The sequence below is a fragment of the Peromyscus maniculatus genome, chromosome 5 (assembly GCF_049852395.1).
Source record: "Peromyscus maniculatus bairdii isolate BWxNUB_F1_BW_parent chromosome 5, HU_Pman_BW_mat_3.1, whole genome shotgun sequence".
Taxonomy (NCBI): domain Eukaryota; kingdom Metazoa; phylum Chordata; class Mammalia; order Rodentia; family Cricetidae; genus Peromyscus; species Peromyscus maniculatus.
Window position 1 is genome coordinate 118113938 of NC_134856.1, and position 19188 is coordinate 118133125.

Below are 19188 nucleotides of genomic sequence, written 5' to 3' on the forward strand. Positions count from 1 at the left end.
CACCTTTAACTCCTCTGGAAAGCTGTACTATAGCTGTAGGAAGCCTGGGAATCTAGACCTGGGAGATGTTGGGCTTGTATCAGCTATGGATGTCTGCTGCTATGATTTTCCTTAAATCATTAGTGTTTCTTGATAGAGACACTCTTCTCTTAAATCAGAGGCAGCCATGTCCCCAGCAGCATCCTCACTGGCCCTCTGAGACATGCTAACACAGAAAAGGAGCCTCTCACTATGAGTCATCTCCATCCACAGGACTGCTTCCTGGAAAAGGTGTAGATTGAACTGTTTCCTCCTATTGGCCAGCTGGGAGATTGGAAACAGCAGTGGACAATTCATTACCGGACATACAGAAAGAACAGGAAACACATCACGCTGATCCCATGATCGGAGGCATTTTGGAAACACAATTAACACCCAGGCTTTAGACCTCCTCAGAGTGAGGCCAAAAGTGTGTCAGGGCCCTGAATAGAGCCTTGGGAAGATTGGAGGCGGCTAAGCATGGATGCCAGCTGCCATGGGCATCCTTGTTCTGTGCCCTGCAGTGTTCATAGCCCCACTCCTGTGCCACCAGTGCTTCCCCAGAGGCAGTCTTGTGCTGGCTCTTCAAGAGCTGAGGGGGCATGGACGTTTTCAAGCACACCTTACACTCGACGGCTCCTGTAATTTCTCCCTTGGGAGCCCATTTCTCTAGCAAGAGTTTCCTTCAAGTGGACCCTGCCTTCAGGATCCCACTGGAAGGAGAGCTTCAGATGTGCTGTCACTGTGGAAAGTAGCTGGGCTGTTCCTAAGGAAATTGAGCATATACTTGTCAGACGACCCAGAAATCCCACCCGTGAGCATTTATTCCAGAGAAATGAAAACCACAATACGAAAACCAGTATATGAGCTGATGATGGATTTATCAGTAGTAGATAAGAAGTAGCCAAATGTCTTGGCCTCCAAAACTCTTGTGGAGGCAGTTCTGGGAACTTTGTGGTCCCTGTGTGTTGTAACTCGTTGTCCTCTGAGCATAACTGCCATAACCTTCTTCATCAGAGCAGCTAGCTGTGACTAGGTGCAAGAAATCCTCAAGCTCAATCTTCTTGACATTCTTTCATAGTAGGAGAGGTTGAGGAGGGTCAGTAGATCTCACCTGAGATCCAAGCCATTGCTTTCCTACACATCCCTCCTAGAGGTACATAATCCTGCCTAAGCTGCCTGTGATTTCATGGTCTTGGGAGGTGATAGAGCACATAGTGTGGGAGGCTGACTGAAGGTGGGACTTCATCTGTGCTGCTATGATGAAGTCATCATCTATGGTGGAGTGAGACTTTTGGGTAATGTGGAGTGAGACTTTAGGGTCACCTACGCTCCTGTAAGTAGCCCTGTAAGTCAGGACCACATGCTCTGTAAGGAAGCTCAATAAACTAATTAATTCATCAAGGGGAACTTTGGTGAAGTTGCACTTAATAGTATGTCATTGGTTCCCCCACCTTGCCTAAGTTCACACACCAGTGAACGTCTGTGGTGGCTGTTATTGATTGTCACCTTGACTACATCTGGAATGAACTACAATTCAAAAATAGAAGGCATACCTGTGAGAGATGGTTTTTGCTTGGTTTGAAGTGGATGAATCCACTTCTAGTCCAGTCCTGTGAGGCAGGAAGACACACACCTTTGAACTGAATCTTGAGGCAGGAAGACACACCTTTAATCTGGGCCACACATTCTGCTGGAAAGTCTATATAAGGACACAGAAGGAAGCTTTTGCTCTTGGCCTGCTTGCCTTCGTCTTGCTAGCACATTCCTTCCATCACTGGCATTGGAGCCTGCTTCTTCGGGATTCCAGCATATAGAGAAGACCAGTTGAGACATTCAGCTGGACTGAGCAAATACCGGATTCTTGAACTTTCCGCTCACAGCCAGACAGCAGTTGGATTTGCCCGTGCAACCTGTAAATCATTCCAATAAATCCCTTTTATATATAGAGAGAGAAGGAAAAATTCATTCTGTAAGTTCTGTTACTCTAGAGAACACTACCTACAAGTTGTTGCTCTAAACTCAGAGGTCCTGGTGAGCTGGGAAAGTAGCTGAGGTCACTTGAAGATGACAAGTGTCTCCAGTTTGTCTGTGCCAGCCCCCAAGCCTCCCATTCCCATTTACCTAAAATTCTACTGCTCCTCCACCCTCTCTGCACTGGGAAGTTCTTACAGATGCACCCCATGCTTCATCCCCGCCACCCTCCATCAAGTCTCATTCTTTCTCTTTGACATTCTGCCCCCTTCCTCCCTAGACCTCTCTTGTTAGGCCTTTCCATGGCTGAGATAACACTGGTAGAGAGTGGATGCTCAGGGAATAGAAAGAAAAAAGTTCCTAAGACTGTTTTACAAGAGTTTCACTTAAGCAGAGCTGTGCCTTCGAAAAATTCTAGAGAGGCCACCTGGGTAATTGTAGGGCCCCCATGGCTTGTGTTTAGCTTGAGCTCCTAGACACTGAGATTGGAGGAAACACTGTTTCTCTAGAGACAGAAATCAGTAGGATGAACAGAGAGGGAGAGAGGGAGCCAGGCACAGTTAATCAGTGGTCTGGGTGGGAGGAATTCCCACATGAAGCTCCTCAAATCCTCATACATTCTACAAATCATGGAATATGGTTTGCAAAGAGACACATTAGGAATCTATTACAGGGTTAAACTTAGAATCTGCAGTGAAACGTATTATATCTTAAGACTTGTCTACATGATTATACACCAAGGAGACTAGCAAAGAGACTCATATGGCTTAAAACAGGGGTTTACAAATGAAATAGGTAATTGGATCACCTGGGGACTGTTAAAAATCTCAGTGCTAAGGCAGCACCCAGACACATTAAGTCAGAATGGCTGACTGAGACTCAGACATCCACATATTCACAGTGATGCTCACTTGGTAGCCATCTTTGGTGGGAGAGGGCATTCTGAACCAGAATCATGCCCAATGCAGTCCTATTTAGTTTCCTCTTATTAGGGAATGTGTTCTAGAATCCTCCAGTGGATGTGAAGCAATGGAAAATGCTGAATTCTGTGGACACATATTTCACTCTTACATAAATCTTAGTCACCTCAGCATGTGATTTGTTTTTTGGTATTAAGAATGCTCATCTTTTTACACAGATGTACTTTACAGCTTCTCTATGGCGTGTGTGAATTTTTAACATTATTGCTCTTGTGCTCTGAGGTCATTATTAAGTCAAATAAGGGTTACTTGAACAGACTACGATCCTGAGACAGTAGTTTTTTTTAACTAAGATAGCTGCTGAGTGGTGGGTTGTGTATACAGTGTGGATACACCAGACAAAGAGCCAATCCACCTCCCAAAGGGAATGCTTTGAGAGTCCATCACAGAACCCAGCAGAGCACCAATTTGAAAAGTACCTATTGTTCACTTTGGGGCATTTTCCATTCAATCGTTTCAGACAGTAATTAATCATAGGTAATGTCAACCACTGAAAACAACACTTCAGGAAAGGAGGGACCACTAGATTATAAAACAAACCATTCTCTCCCCTGCTGGGAGAAGCCAAAGCCCAGTTATTCTGAGGGAGTAGATTTTTTTTTTTTGGTTTTTCAAGACAGGGTTTCTCTGTGTAGCTTTGTACCTTTCCTGGAACTCACTTGGTAGCCCAGGCTGACCTCGAACTCACAGAGATCCGCCTGCCTCCCAAGTGCTGGGATTAAAGGCGTGCGCCACCACCGCCCTGCGAGGGAGTAGATTCTAAGGTCCAAAGGGTTGTATATATTCCTTCCCTTTTCTGTCATAAAGGCTATTGTTAATGAATTTCATTTATTTTGCAGTTGAAAGGAAACTAGCAGAGGTTCCAGAATTTTCCTTTAGCAACCCAAACACACCTTGACACTCAAAAGCACACTGGCCATCATTACGAAACAGCCTGCACAATGTTGGAATCCTTAAACCCTCGATTCACTTACAAGTACTCTCTAATGGTGCTGATGCTGTTTTTATTACATTTGATGCAAAGACTCTTATCTAAGCATCTGCATATCTCAGTTGAAAACACAAGCAACTCCATTGGACGTACAACTTTGAATGAGTAAATTCCCTATGAGACACTGGGAGAAGAGACTTGAATGGGAACAGAACTACTGTTATGTGAAGGTGAGCCCCTGGGGCATTGCTATGCTAGTCTCTAATAATGAGATTTGAAAAGTGGGAAAAAAGAGAGACCAGAAAAACACTGCTAGAAAACATCCACCCACACTATGCTTACTTCTTGTCCTATAGTGAGCTGAAGCAGGGGGAGGGGGTGGGGTGGGGAGGGGGGTGCAGACGAGACAATAACTTTACAAACAGAAAAGATAAAAGTTGGCTTTGAGTGCTGTGGATGAATTCCAGCAATGGCGTCTGACCCTTATGCCATCATCATCACTGATAGACCTACAATGACCCTCGGATGATATCTTATGAAATGATACAAAAGGATTAAGACCCCTATCAATACCACCACACAAGAAAGGAAACTTTCAACCCACACTGGATTTTAATCATAAACAGAAACACAAGCTTGCAGAATTGGTAACCAGCCAGCCTGAAGAACAATGTCTAAATAAGGTCTGTTATTATCTGGGGAAAGAATGCTGAAAGATAGAAAAGTTTGCTACATCTGACCTTGGACTACTGGTTGTTCAAGCACACCCATAAACTCCATCTCAAGCACCAGAGTAAATATTCACACTGTTCCCAAGAAAAGTTAATTCACTCAAAGCTTTCTGACTAGCCTAGTTGGCAAAAGAGATAGCTATCACGGGCCTCACAACCAGGCCTATTTTGTAATCGCTAGCACCTATCAAAGTCAAGGCTGGGAATACAACTCCATTGTCCAGCACCTTCTGCTCTTGTCAAATTACCTGACTTTCTAGTCTCTTCATCTACACACCCAGTTAACTGATATTCTTGAGCATGCCCACTAACATAGACACTGCTTATCTGAATATGAATAAATAAAACACTACTGATCCTAACCTGTCACAGCTTACACCCTGGAAGCAGATGTGTCCAACTTTTGGACGTTGTGACAAAATTCATGTTTGAGAATGGCACAGTTGAGTTACAAAAAAAATTCACAAAAAAAATCCCCTAATGTTTAAATAAATGTATGAATATTTATTGAACCACATCCATATCTATCTTGGGCCATAAGGAAGAGCAATATGGCCTTAACTTCTATACTGATGAAGGATGATAAAGATGTGAGGAAGACATATACAACAGGCTATGGGAAGTCAGAGGAAGGGCAGAGTAGTGACCCCTAGGGCATCCTGGAGAGGTGTGGTTGAGCCAGGTATGAAGAGGTAGACCACAGGAGAGAGATAATCCAAGTTTTATTATGTAGGATATAAACCTTTCACAAATTTATTTATTGGAAATTAGCCAAGCACATTAGCATCCTTGGCCTTCACATTAGCATTCTCCTGGGTCAGCCTGTTTTCTGCTAACTGTGCATGCAGGAAGCAAAACCAGATCTTAAGGTAAGGTGAGAATGAACAGGAAGGTTAAATCCATTAGGGGGAAAGTTGGTGTTTCAGGCCTCAGAGTGCAGCCAGACATAAACACTGGAGAGGGCATGTGGGGGAAAAGAGAAAGAGGCAGAGAAAGGGAGACTACAAAACAAAGCTCTCTGGGTTGAGAGCAGCCTAGGTCTATGGGTGTAAAATACTGAGAACTGGCTCTGCACCAATGCCTATGATCTCCCCAGCCACAGGCTTCTGACAAAGGACACAGGACCAAGCAGGAAATTTCCCAGTGGAGCAGCCTTCAAATCCAATCAGAAAGTGGTTAGCTACACTCTAAGAGTCATGTCACTATTACACCAGTAAGCATATCTTATCTGGCAGGTCAGTATTGCAGTACAGATTCCAGCACTGGGTAGGATACCAATGTTATTTCTCTCCATCAGCCTCCCTAGGACTTCCCAGGACTATGAAAGCTAGCCAGCAGGAAGGATGCTTCCTGGCCAGTGTGGGACTTATTTCTCTCTGTCTTGCAGCCAGAGTATGTGATGTCAGCAGCACATGTGTTCTGCCATGTAGTTATGATGGAGAGCCAAGGGCAATGGCAATAGCCTGTGCTGTCTGGGAGGCCTCTAGGGCTTCCCTAATCAATCATTCTAAGAAGGTTTTTCCATACTGTAGTACAAATTTTAATTGGTCTTAACAATAAAAACCTGGGTTCAGATATCAAGGTGAAGGCTGAAAGATCAGAGAAGCAGAGCAGCCAGCCACTAGAAAGACTTCTTACCTCTAGGAATCCTCAGACTGAAAGGAGCTGAGCTCCTGTCTCCACCCTGCCTTATCACTTCTCCTCTCCACCCAGCTGTATCACTTCCTGCTTCCTCCTCCCAAGTACTGGGATTAAAGGTGTGTGCCTCCCAAGTGCTGGGATCAAAGGCATGAGATCCCAAGTGCTGGGATTAAAGGTGTGTGCTACTACTAATGGCCTCTAGTGGCTAGCTCTGAGCTCTGCTCCAAGCAAGCTTTATTTGTTAGAGCACCAACAAAATATCACCACACCATACTTTGTACATACTGAGATGTACACTTTTCTGGAGGAGCATTGTCCACCAAGGCAGGGTAGCTCTGCTTGACCTTCCATTGTTAAAGGCTGTATTTTGAAATTATCTTACTAACTAGTGGTTTCTATGGAGCTTCTTCATACATCCTTAGTTTTGTTGTGGGGGGAGGAGGTGTTGCTGTTATTTTGTTTGGTTGGGTTGGGTTGGGTTGGGTTGGGTTGGGTTGGGTTGGGTTTGGTTAACCCACCTACTATCCCCCCTCTTTCTCACCACCCCCCTCCATCCCTGGTTAATGCTTTAACCCTCAGTATTTCCCCTCTTCTTCCTTTTCACGTGTGTTCTACTTTCCCTCCACTTAATTTTTTTAGGTTGGGCTGTGAGATAGTAGATTTCCATATGGCTTTCACACCCCCTTCCTCTGGGTTAGTCCTCCCTTTCAGCCCCTGGTTTTCCCCATGCTCCCATGTCTTTCTCTGCTTCCATCTTTCTGGCCCTAGGCCAGACTCCACCTCACATTTTCAGCTTCATCTATAATCTCCTATCTCCACTCCCTTAATTTGCCCTGCAAAGGTTTCTTTCTATAAGAAAGTAATTCTTCAAGTCAGTGCTACTTCACTGGGGATAAGTCAGTACCTTGTAGGGCGGTGGGGGCGGTGAGGGGGCGCGGGGGAGGGTGGCGGTCAGCAGTTTCTGTCACATTATGGATTGTCACAAGGATGCTTTACCACATGGCTAGTAACTGGAGAGGCTGATTGCCATCCTGTGGTACACAACGATTGTATGAGACTAAATGACACTAATCACGACGTTAAATTATTTTGCTTTAAGGTTCTCGATGAGATTATTCCAAATAACCTTCAATATTTTTTCCTTCCAACAGTTACTGAGGAGCTAGTATAATATGACATGACATTCCTAGTTCTGGGAGCCCATGTCTAGTAGAGGAATGGCAGGGTGTGCGATACACACAATACAGAGTCTGCTGCGTGCCCAAATGGAAACATAAGAAAATACAGGGTGTTAACATGAGGGTGGAACTGAAGGAAGTGACGTCACTTTTTCCTAGAGGTTTGTAGACTGCGTACTTATATCCAAAGACATCACTCTTACATATGAACTTGAGAAAATTGCCACGGAAGCTCCGACAATTGCTAAGTACTTTTAAAATAATCTTTCTGTTTCCATCTACATTTCCTTAGAGAGAAGAAATAAACAACCTACTGATCCTATGTGACTTTGTTTCTTATTAAAATTATTTTTCTAATACCAGGAAAAGGCTTTATTTCTTTCTCCTCTTTTTAGTTTCTCCTATGTATAGCTTTAAAATATTGATAAGCACTCCCTGGGATTATGTAACCGCTAACTGAACAATGCATATAACTTCCTTCATTTTGCCTTGACTGGCAATTTAAATTAACGCACAACTTTGAGGGTGTGCTTTCCTAAGCACCTGCTGTTTAGGTGGCCTTCGCTTTCTTCAATATTGAGCGCTAAGTGTGAAGCAGGAGCAACTGGCTCTTTGCTCCCCGCCACTGTTTTCCAATCTGAAAAAGTCCTGAGACAGCATGAAAATGTTTAGGAAGAAGTCAAGTGAGCATCAGAAAAGAGGGGCATTTTCCCTCAGAAAATTCGAGAGCAAACCAAAAGGAGTTTGATCAGATTTGCCAGGCAGGCATTGCATAGGGGCCACTTCCATCACAAGCATCAGAGACAATGATGCATCTCTCAGGTCAGTAGGTGGATGGTAATAACACTGTCTGCATCGTTGCCTAGAAACGCACAGTGGAAAGCAGGTATGGAACTGAATTACCCAGTGCCATATACCTGCACAGAAAATATCCCAGGCAATCCTAAAAAAATGAAATTAACATACATCTCCTAGGATTTACTTATTGATCACAATGCACAATACTTACTGAGCAGCAATGTGGTTTTATTTGTGCTTCTGTTAACATTGGGTTTACATCTTGACTTGGGCACTTTCTTTGTCGGGATCTAGTTAATTTAATACACCATTTCTGAGTCTATATGCTACAATCTGTGAAAAGAAGGAAGCCACACCTATTTCTCAGATTGTTCCTTATTCTACCAGTCTGGATCCTATAGAGGAAGTAATAACTAATCAATTAATTTTAATATAAGTAATTTAATATAGGGAATTTGCTAATTGAATAGAAAAATTAGACAAACCAAAAAGCAAATGGTGAAGAAGATTTGCCTCCTTGAAGGCTGGGAGAGCAAAGAGCATAAGCTTGTGGGATGAAAATCTGGATGCTCAGAAGACAGACCTTATAGTCTAAGGCAGTGAAAGGGGTAACCACTTCTGAGGCACTATTTTGCAGAGGTTTGGGAACACACAGCGCTGAGCCTGGCTGGTTCCAAGAAGGTGCAAGAGAAGCATATATTGGAACCAAGTACCACTGAAAACTGATGAAAAGCAAGGCCAACCCCTGGCTCTGGCCTCCATCTCACTCTGGTTCCCTGACTGCATGCAACAAACAGAGGAATGATTGCAGAGAAGCAGCCTCACAAAGCATCGTACAAAGGCTGGATTTGGAGCTGAGATGTGGATAGAATAATAGATGACCCCTACCCATATTCATTATGTGCATTTGTAGGGTGCCTATCTGTCGGATTAGCTGAGCAATGGAGAGTTTGGAAACATAGATTGAAAATTCTTAGAAAGTCAGCTCAAGGTGGATTTCCTCCCTTAGGCCCAGTAAGAAACAGAATGGAAAAGGAAATGAAAAATAAATGACCACAAATACAGTTCTTGCCTTAAAGGAGTCTAAGTTTACATTAGGTACTATACGGTTAAGGCACAGAGCAAATTACCAGGTAATACATTTGGGTTTCTATAGCCACAGTTGTCACATCCTCAGATTCAACCAAAAACAGATCTTATGTATTTGAATAGGAGTACACTGAGCATGTGCAGAGTTCTTCCCGTGTTTCTTGAGCAAAGCAGTATAGCAATGATTCACACTGCATTTGCCTTGTCCCACACAATTGCATCACACTTACAACTACTGTAAGTCTCCTAGAGATGATTTAAATCATCTAGGGGGAACCACTTTTGACTTCCAGCAGCCACATGGCAGCTCACAACTGTCTGTAAACTCCAGAGGATCCAACTCCTTTTTCTGTCCTCCACAGGAATCCATGTGGTTCACATACATACATGTAGGCACTCACACATACACTTTAAGAAAATAAATCTATATATACACCAGAGGATTGCATAAGTTCTATGAAAATATGGTGTTTTATATCAAGAACTTGAGCATCTATGGATTTTGGTACCCATGGGTGGAGGGAGTCCTGGAATAAATATTGAAGGATGACTAGAAATATTTATACAGTTTGAAGAGTGTGTCAGATACAACAGGGTTTATGAATTCAGAGAAGCAAAAGACTATTTTCAAGACTAGAAGGAAGCCTTCACAAAAGACAAGAATGAGCAAAAACTTTTGAAATGAGAGAAAGTACACAAGCCAATCAGAGGGCTGGAGATGTGTGTGTGTGTGTGTGTGTGTGTGTGTGTGTGTGTGTGTGTGTGTTGCCACTTGTCCTCAAGTACACAAAGTGGACTCAGCATGTGAAGTATGGCTTGGGGCGGGGGACAGTAGGATTTTTTTGCTCTTTATTCTGGTTCATAAACAGCTGTTTAAAAATAGCAAACATTACATGTAAAATACATTATCTTTAGCCCCTGACTGTTTGGGGGCTCCCATCTCTTTCAATGGGACCCCTCCCCCCAATATTCTGCCCAGAGCAGAATATTGGGGGGAGGGGTCCCATTGAATGAGATGGGATGGCATAAGATAAAACAGAATTGTAAATGTGCATCTTAACTGAGTGTCTACATACATCTCCTTCTGACAGCAAGACTAAGGTTAGAGACTAAAAGAACTTAAACAGTGATGAAGAAAATGTAAGTAATAAACTTGTCATCTGTGGACTGAGGCATGTCATCAGAGTGAACATGGCAGTGATCATGGACAGGCTGAGGGGAGCTGCTGAAATGTTACAGGCATTTTTAGTGTGGGACACTTTAGTAAGTCCTGTAAAAGTCATTAGTGCAGATTCACAGATGAGTTTGCCGTGGACTCCTGACTAATCTCTTGGTGTCCTCTTTGGCAGATCCCTTACAGGATTTTGGCCTTTCCATTGACCAGTGTTCCAAGCAGATCCAACCAAACCTCAGCATTAGATTTGGCATCATTCTGAGTAAGTAGATGTGATTCCCTTCACATAGAGCATAACAGAGCCTCCTCCTCTGCACACACAATGACTCACGTTGACTAGCACAGCAGACTGCACCACTATTCCAACTTCACCTCTCACATTCCCTCTCTAGTTAACCCCTTGTGATCTCCAGATGCTCACTTCAATACTACAGGTCCTGGTCACCATAAGCAGCAAAAAAGAAGCGATTGTCTTGTGGTTACACAAGAGGCTTGCATATTACTTCTATGACAAACAAACCCCATACTGCATGGTCTGTTACTCACATTATTTGGCTTCCCAAACAATAATGGAAGTTCTTACAATTTGGAAAAAAAAAAAAAAAGTGAGGGGTGGCAAGTCTTTCTTCCCACCCTAGGCTGTGAGAACACACACTTCCTGGTCGTTTCTTGGTTGGCCATGCCATTATAGTAAAGCAATTTGCTTGCCATAGCTACTAAAGCATACCCTGCTGTGGATATCACTCTATATAAATAAAACACTGATGGCCAGTGACCAGGCAGGAAGTATAGGCGGGACAAAGAGAGAGGAGAATTGGGGAAACAGGAAGAAGAAGGAGAGACACTGCAGCCACCGCCAGGACATGCAGCATGTAGAGACTCTGGTAAGCCACCAGCCACGTGGCAAGGTATAGATTTATAGAAATGGGTTAATTTAAGATATAAGAACAGTTAGCAAGAAGCCTGCCACGGCCATACAGTTTATAAGTGATATAAGCGTCTGAGTGATTATTTTATAAGTGGATTGTGGGACTGCGGGGCTTGGGGAACCTGGAGAGAAGCCCTCCGGCAACAAATGGCGCCCAACGGCTCGAGTTTCCACCTTAAACCTGAGAATATTTAATAACCAATTCTAAACAGAGCCAAAACCAGGTTCCTGCTTCTTGTCTCATATGAGCAGCTAGACGCCGCAAAACGCGGGTTTGAACACTGGCGGGTTCCTGGCGTGTGCGTTTGACCGGCAGTATGGCGGGAATGAGGGGTCTAAGACGCCAGAGGCACATTGTGCTGTGTAGTAGATTTAGTCTTTACTAGTATTTTTTTTTTTAAAAAAAAAAAAAAGGTTTCTGGGCTACATGCTGCTTTGATAAAAGCTTAGACCCACTATTTCTGAGACTTTATGACTCCCAGAGCTGGCGGAAAACGTACCACTGCCATGTTGGGAAGCTGAAGTGGGCGGAGCCAGCAGCCACAGCGCAGTTTCAGTCTTAGAATGGTACAGTTTAAAGCAATAGGCTCAAGGCTCAAGGTAATATAAAACATAAGCCACGTAAATATGGCTACCACACAGAGAATCTGGATTATGTTCTCTTTGTTATTCGTAACTGAAGAAAAACATTTGATTGCAAAAGCTGTTGAGTTATGCCAAAATGTATATTTTAAAGGTACCTTGACTTCAAAATTTGGATTTAAGGATATGTTACTTTGGAAAAGAGGTTCTGCTTTTGTTTCCACAGAAAGCCAGAGGCTGTGTATTTGTTCCAGATTAAGATACATCAGGTTTCACCAGCCAAGACCCCCTGAAAGGCCTCCGGTGACACCATGGCCCAGATGATCCAACATCCAGAGCGGTTTCAAGGCAACTGGTTCACACAATACAGCCTCAAGGACTACCCCATAGGCTTAAAATTTCCTTTGCGTCCCCATAAGATACAGCGCCCCCCTCCAGCAGGAAGTAGTAAGAGATGCTACGCCCAAATTCCCAAATATACCAAGCTGGCTTTAGAGGTGGAATTGGCTCACTCCCCCTCTAAACCCAGACATATTGCTTTAAAAAAAAAAATGGTTAGGCAATTCTTGTGTCCCAAATCAGAAGAGCCCTCTGATGTGGGACAGAGAAAACCAATATTTTTATTTAAAACAGATTGATTATAAATGTGATCTCTTTCTAAAAAAGAAAAGGGGATATAATATAGATATATAGGAGGATATAGAGATGATAAGATAAAAGGATAGATTAATTAACCTACTTTTAAAGAACAACTTGTTTAAAATGTTTTACATTGGTATAGATTTTAGTTTATGTTTAAAATGTTTTACATTGGTATGGATTTTAGTTTATTGATACAAACTTGAAGTTAATATTGTTATACTGTGTATATATATATATTTCTATTCTTGTTTGAGGTATTATGTTTATGTAACTCATTTAAAATTGTAATGGATAATTAAAAATAGATTAATAATTAGTCATCTATGATAATCATATCTGTAGCCATGTTAGTTAAGTTTTCTAGGTATACATAGATATATTTCAGATAGATAGGTAATCTTCAAACACTTCATAGACCTAGAGAATATGGCATTTAAATAACTTAAAATTCTGTTGACGTGAGACACAATTGCTCCTGGCTGCACCAATTGATCCCGAGAGAATGTTGGGCTTCTAAGACATTTCCATTTGGAAGTTTGTCTTTTTGGCACAAAATGGCCTACTGGGCAAAGAACTGCCCTTGCCTTGATGGCTGACAGTACAAATGCAATGCTGTCCTTTCTGGACAAGCGGGACACAAGGAAAGTGACCACTGTACTCTGCCAAGACAGGGTAAGATGGTCTCTCAAAATTCCTGCTTCTGAAAATGGTCTGTCAGATATTCTAGGCCTGTAGCCAATCTGAATGCATCAACAATGCTGAGAAACATTAGGTGACTGTCCAGGCTGCCAGCTGTCTTGGTCTACTCTTGCAAGATTCCCGAAAGTTGCTTGCATCCATCTACCATTTCTCAGGTACCATTATGTTCCTTCTCAGGTCTTTGATGTGGTTGAAGACTAGATAGTTGTAATTTCCTCAGTTATGATAAAAGATAAGTTAGATATAAAACCTTAAACTCACAAATATAAGATAGATAGGACATCTTCTTTAATATTGTAACTGTAATTCTTGCTTGATAATTGTTTTGTTATATGTACTTTTACCATGTTAAAGTTAAAACCTTCCTTTTTAAAAAAAAAGAAGAAAAGGGGAAGTGCTGTGGATATCACTCTATATAAATAAAACACTGATGGCCAGTGACCAGGCAGGAAGTATAGGCGGGACAAAGAGAGAGGAGAATTGGGGAAACAGGAAGAAGGAGAGACACTGCAGCCACCGCCAGGACATGCAGCATGTAGAGACTCTGGTAAGCCACCAGCCACGTGGCAAGGTATAGATTTATAGAAATGGGTTAATTTAAGATATAAGAACAGTTAGCAAGAAGCCTGCCACGGCCATACAGTTTATAAGTGATATAAGCGTCTGAGTGATTATTTTATAAGTGGATTGTGGGACTGCGGGGCTTGGGGAACCTGGAGAGAAGCCCTCCGGCAACAATACCCCCTTCTAGAAGACCAGTTTTCTCAGAACAGAGAAGAAGCATTCAGTAATTGAGCATCTAGAATCGTTCTCAAAGACCAAGAACTCTCACATGACTGGATCTTTCCACAACTCTGCACAATATCTGGTCTCCCGGCATCAGGAGAAAAGGCATGGGCAGGGAAACCAAAAGGGGAAAAAGTGGTGAAAGACAAAAGAAAGGAGTGGGAAAGGGGCCAGAAAGAAATGGAAGCTGCCAACAGAGCACACTGAAGTTCTCTAGGAAGCCATGTGCAGTATCTACCAGGCAACAGTAGTGGGAATATGCAGACCCAGCCATGCCCTGCCTCTACCATGGGGGATAAATAACTCTATGGAACTAGGGAACTCTAAAAATCAGCCTTGTAGACAGTCCAGTGATGGGTAGAGCACTGAGCCCTCATCAGGAGGGGAGTGTAGCCAATGAGCTGCCTTACCCAGAACAGGTAAAACTTAAGCTAGAAATGCTACTCTGTCAAGAAGAGACATGCCCCACCCCCTACACGCATCAGGCTGAAGGCTGTGAAGATCATTTAGACAGTGCTGTTGAGCTTGAGTGACCTTACAGAGCAGACACACAGCGCTGAAATTATGCTTCTCTTTAGGAGAGGACATCAGAAAGCTGTTTCTGGACATAGCTCTTGTCTCAAGAGGCTCTTCCATTCTGAACTACTCCTATCCCATCTGTGAGGAGGACCTGCCCAAGTTCTCTTTCTGTGGAAGAAGAAAAGGAGGTAAGCCACCTGCCTTGCTGACTGCTTGCACCTGACAGCAGGGTCCCAGTGGACAGAGGGCCCTGGCTCTCCCTGCTCTCCTTTGGGCAACCCACACCCCACTCATCATCACCTACTACATACAAATACCAGGCAATTCTGTGCCCAGGGCCTCCCTCAGGCAGATGTTGTAAGCATTGAACTGAAAGGTATGCATAGGAGATTGTACTAACGGAGGCTCTCTCCACACATATAACGGTATCTTACTCAAAAGATTGGCAGCAGAAAGAGCCAATGGTTTCCAAAAACCCACGAGGGGTCAGGGTATTTCCAGGTTTCCTCGAATGATCTCTGCAGTGGCAAGGTCTCGCCCGTACAGCAACAACTCAGAAAAAGAAATGGCCCCCCACTCATGGGGGAATCTGGATAGCTGCAGCATTCCAAGTAGAGAAGTAGAAACCACATTGTCTGAGATCTCTTCTTGCCAGTTCCCTAAGCTTTGACCCTCTGCATGGCCCCCAGGAGAAGAGGCAAGCCCACCTACCCGTCCCCACCTCTCCTTTCCCCTTGCTCGCCTCTTCCAGGCCCAAAGATGCTTCACTGTTTATGAGAACTCGGGTCTGATCTGCACTGAGCTCCCCAGAAGTTGATCTCTGTCAGCTGCTCCTTCCTGACTGTTCTCGTTGGCCATAGGGGGTACAATTCAACTCTGTGTTCCAGGAACCCACCCACCTTGGCTGTGTTTCTGCTCCAAGAAACTAGATTTTTAAGCAACAATGATCAAAATGACCCGATTATCTTTTTTAAACAAAAATGTAGAAAGCACTGGAGTCCTCTTCCCTTACCATGGAGACAGAGGAAAGATGTCTGCCTGCAAGAATAGCGAATGAAATTAAGGGAGAGTCACCAGATAGAAAGTCGTGGTTTTGCACAGTGAGCTGCCCTGCATGCAAAGCCCGCACCCCAGCCTCCTCTCCCCCGCCCCCCCAAGGCATGCCTAGAGGGCTCTTGCCACACTTACCACCATCCTCAGCCCCACTCATCAGATACACTGGACTATGGAGCTGGGGCAGCGTCCCGCTTCATGTTTTGTTCCCTACACAGTTATGTCTTGGTGTCTGTTCTTAGAACTCCCTAGAAATGCCACTCGGATGTTCAAGCCTCTCATAGAGAGTGGAGAACATTTGTACAGAACCCACATGTGTGCTAAAGGCTCTCTCAGTTGTCTCCAGATCACTCACTACACCTAATGTCAACACTGCGTGAGTCATCGTAGAACTGCGTTGTTAGGGAACAATGACAGAAGAGGTCTGGATACTTTTCCCTACACACAAATCTCTCCACAGTTGTTGAATTTGGGGCTCCAAAGCCTGCAGCTACAGAAGACCAAATATGTTTCAAACGTATACTAGGCTTAGGAAGCTTGGATCACTCATTCATACACATACTCATACACAGACATACTCACACATATAACACACGCACACACACACACACACACACACACACACACACACACTCAGCACAGACATACACATTCACACACACATATACTCACACACATTTATACATTCACTCATACATACACTCACACATACTCACACATGCACTCACACATACACACAGACATAAAAACACAGTGAACCCACTAACACCACCCAAGTATTGTACCAGCCACTGTTCTAAGAGCCTTATACCCAGAAACAATTTCCGTAACAGTCCAAAGTCACAAAGGGGTGCTATCCATACTCCCCAAATCTGTAAATGCAAAAACTGAGGCACAAAGTTTCAGGAACGTATGTCAACTCCTAGGCTGGTAAGAGACCCATGGCTGGAATCCAGGAAGGCTAGCTCCCACGTCTATGATAGAAAAAAGTGAGTGAACCAAAAACAAACATGATGGATGTGTGTGTACATCTTTGGGCCAGGAATTTATTTAAAATAATCACTTAAGAACTCTGCCTAGTGATATGACTATATTTTAAGATCTTTTCTTATTATTTAATTTACTACAAAATGTCATCAGTTTTCCTCTTTCAACTTAGTGGAAAGGTGTGTGTGTGTGTGTGTGTACATGTACATGCCGGAGGTCAAAGGACACTCTCCAAAAATGATCCTCTCCTTCCTAGTTGAGACAGACTTCTGGAACTCTCCTGGCTTTGCTTTCTGTCTCATCACAGGAGGGCTGGGATCACAGACACTCACTGCTATGCCTGGCTTTACCTGGGTCCCAGGGACTTGAACCTGGCTCCTGACTTTACATACCAAGTGCTTTACCCACTTAGCCATCTCTAACCCCTAGAGATTTTTAAAACATACTTTAAATTGAAGTAGAATTACATCACACCCCCTCCTTTTCTTCCTCCGGCCCTTCCCAGCTACCCTCTCTCCAACACCTCTCATGTCCTCCTGACTCGCAAGTTGACAGTCTTTTTTCTTTGACTATTATTGTTACATACATGTATGTATGGGCATGTGTGTATACTTGAATAAATGACCTGTGGAGTCCATTTTCATTGGTAGTGTGTATATGGTTTATTAAGGTTGACCATTCTTCAATGAGGGGGCTCATCCCTGGGAGAGGCTAATTCTCCTTTGCCCAGCAGTCATTAGTTGCCTATAGTTCTTTGTCTAGGGGTGGGACCCCATGAAATTTTCCCCCTTCTCCGTTAGCATGTTTAATGATATTGCCTTGTTTGTACAGCTGTTCCTAGGACAGGCTCTTTCCTAGCAGACTTCCTGATAGTCTGGCTCTTACAGTCTTTCTGCCCCTCTTCCTTGATGTTCCCTGTACCATAGATGCAGATGGATGCAGTGATGTAGATAAATCCACTGAGGCTGGGTTTCCCATGATCTGTTGATCACTGAATCATGTCCAGCTGTGGTTTTCTGTGACTGTCTCCAATTGCTGTAAAAAGAATTTTCTTTGATGAGGGGTGGTGCCGACACTTACCTATGAGTAAGGGTAATATTTAGAATGTAGTAAGGAATTATGCTGGTCTAGCAAAGGGGCAGTAGTGGGTTCTTCTCTAAAAGCCATGACCTCACTAACTCTAAGAAACTGGTTAGGTTCCTAGTAGCAGGTACGATTTGTCGCCTGTTTGTTGGGCCTTAAGTCCAATTCCATAGCTCTTAGTTGCCACCATCATGTGAGCACCACTCATGGCACCTGTATGCCCTGGAGATTCTTGATGAGTTGAGCACATCCATGAGCTTCCTCAGCATGAAACACTTTGAGTCAATCTCTTTTCAACTCTGTATTTTTTAATGTGGAAAAATGTATAAAACCAAGATGGCCCAATCTGTAGTAGCATCAGCAGCCAGAAGAGGAACTACATCAGGAAGTGAATCTGAACGGCAATCCGTAGAGCATAATTAGGAATTTAAAAGTTCTCACAAATGGTCAGATGCTAATCCAACCAATCAGGACTTTGGGAGTTTTAAATACAGCATAGAAAGCTTAGAGAATTATTACTCTGACACGGGCCTCTTTCTAGTCTCCTGGCATCTGCCTTCCCTCAAGCCCATGGATATACACATACATAAAATATAAGAAGCTGAGAGACATATAAGAGAAAACATGTAGCATTTGTCTTTCTGAGCCTGGGACACCCCCTTAATATCATATCTTCAAATTCTTTCCATTTTCCTGAAAAGTGCATAATCTCTTTTTTTTATGGCTAAATAAAATTCCACTGTGTATATGTGCTCCGTTTTTATTATCCATTCATCTTTTGAAGGACATCTAAGCTAATTCCATTTCCTTGTTATTGTAAATAGAGCAGCCATAAGAATGGATGAGCAAGTGTCTCTTCAGTAGGATGTAGAGTCTTTTGAATAGATGCTCATGAGTGGTATGGCTAGGTCATATGGAACCTCTATTTTTAGTTTATTAGAAAAATGTCCCCCACTGAGATCCACAATGGCCACAACTGATTGTATTCCTACCAGCAGGAAATAATGTTCTTCTTCCTCACAGCCTCACCAGTATTTGTTGTGGTGTGTTGTCCTGGTGACAACCATTCTGACGGGGGTGGGGTGGAGTCTCAGAATAGACTTAATGGGTACTTCCCTGATAAGGATGTTGAACATTTTAAAAAACACTTATTGAACAATTTATTTCTTATTTTGAGCACATTGTTTAGCTCCTCAGCCATATTTTAAATTGGGTTGATTGTTTCTTCATTCTTTAGTGTTTGATTTCTTTGTCCATTTTAGATACTAATCCTCTATCATATGTATGAATAGAAAAAAACTCCCGTTCTTTTTTTCCTTTTTACTGAAAATAATTTTCCATACAGCATACTCTACTTGATTTCTTCTCCCCAGTCTCCTCCTAGATCCTCCCACC

General features: G+C 43.1%; 1 protein-coding gene and 1 long non-coding RNA gene across 2 annotated transcripts in view; one reads left to right on the forward strand and one right to left on the reverse strand.

The window, feature by feature from the left end:
- Nucleotides 1-19188, forward strand: part of Ly86 (lymphocyte antigen 86) — a 70693-nt gene that overhangs the window by 19003 nt on the left and 32502 nt on the right. Inside the window, exons 2-3 of the mRNA XM_006972774.4 lie at nucleotides 10690-10776; nucleotides 14730-14858. Coding sequence (XP_006972836.1) covers nucleotides 10690-10776; nucleotides 14730-14858 — 216 coding nt within the window. The remainder of the gene's footprint in view (nucleotides 1-10689; nucleotides 10777-14729; nucleotides 14859-19188) is intronic.
- Nucleotides 1-19188, reverse strand: part of LOC121829585 (uncharacterized) — a 46694-nt gene that overhangs the window by 2087 nt on the left and 25419 nt on the right. The window contains exon 4 of the long non-coding RNA XR_006072554.2: nucleotides 1575-1931. This is a non-coding gene — a long non-coding RNA (uncharacterized LOC121829585). The remainder of the gene's footprint in view (nucleotides 1-1574; nucleotides 1932-19188) is intronic.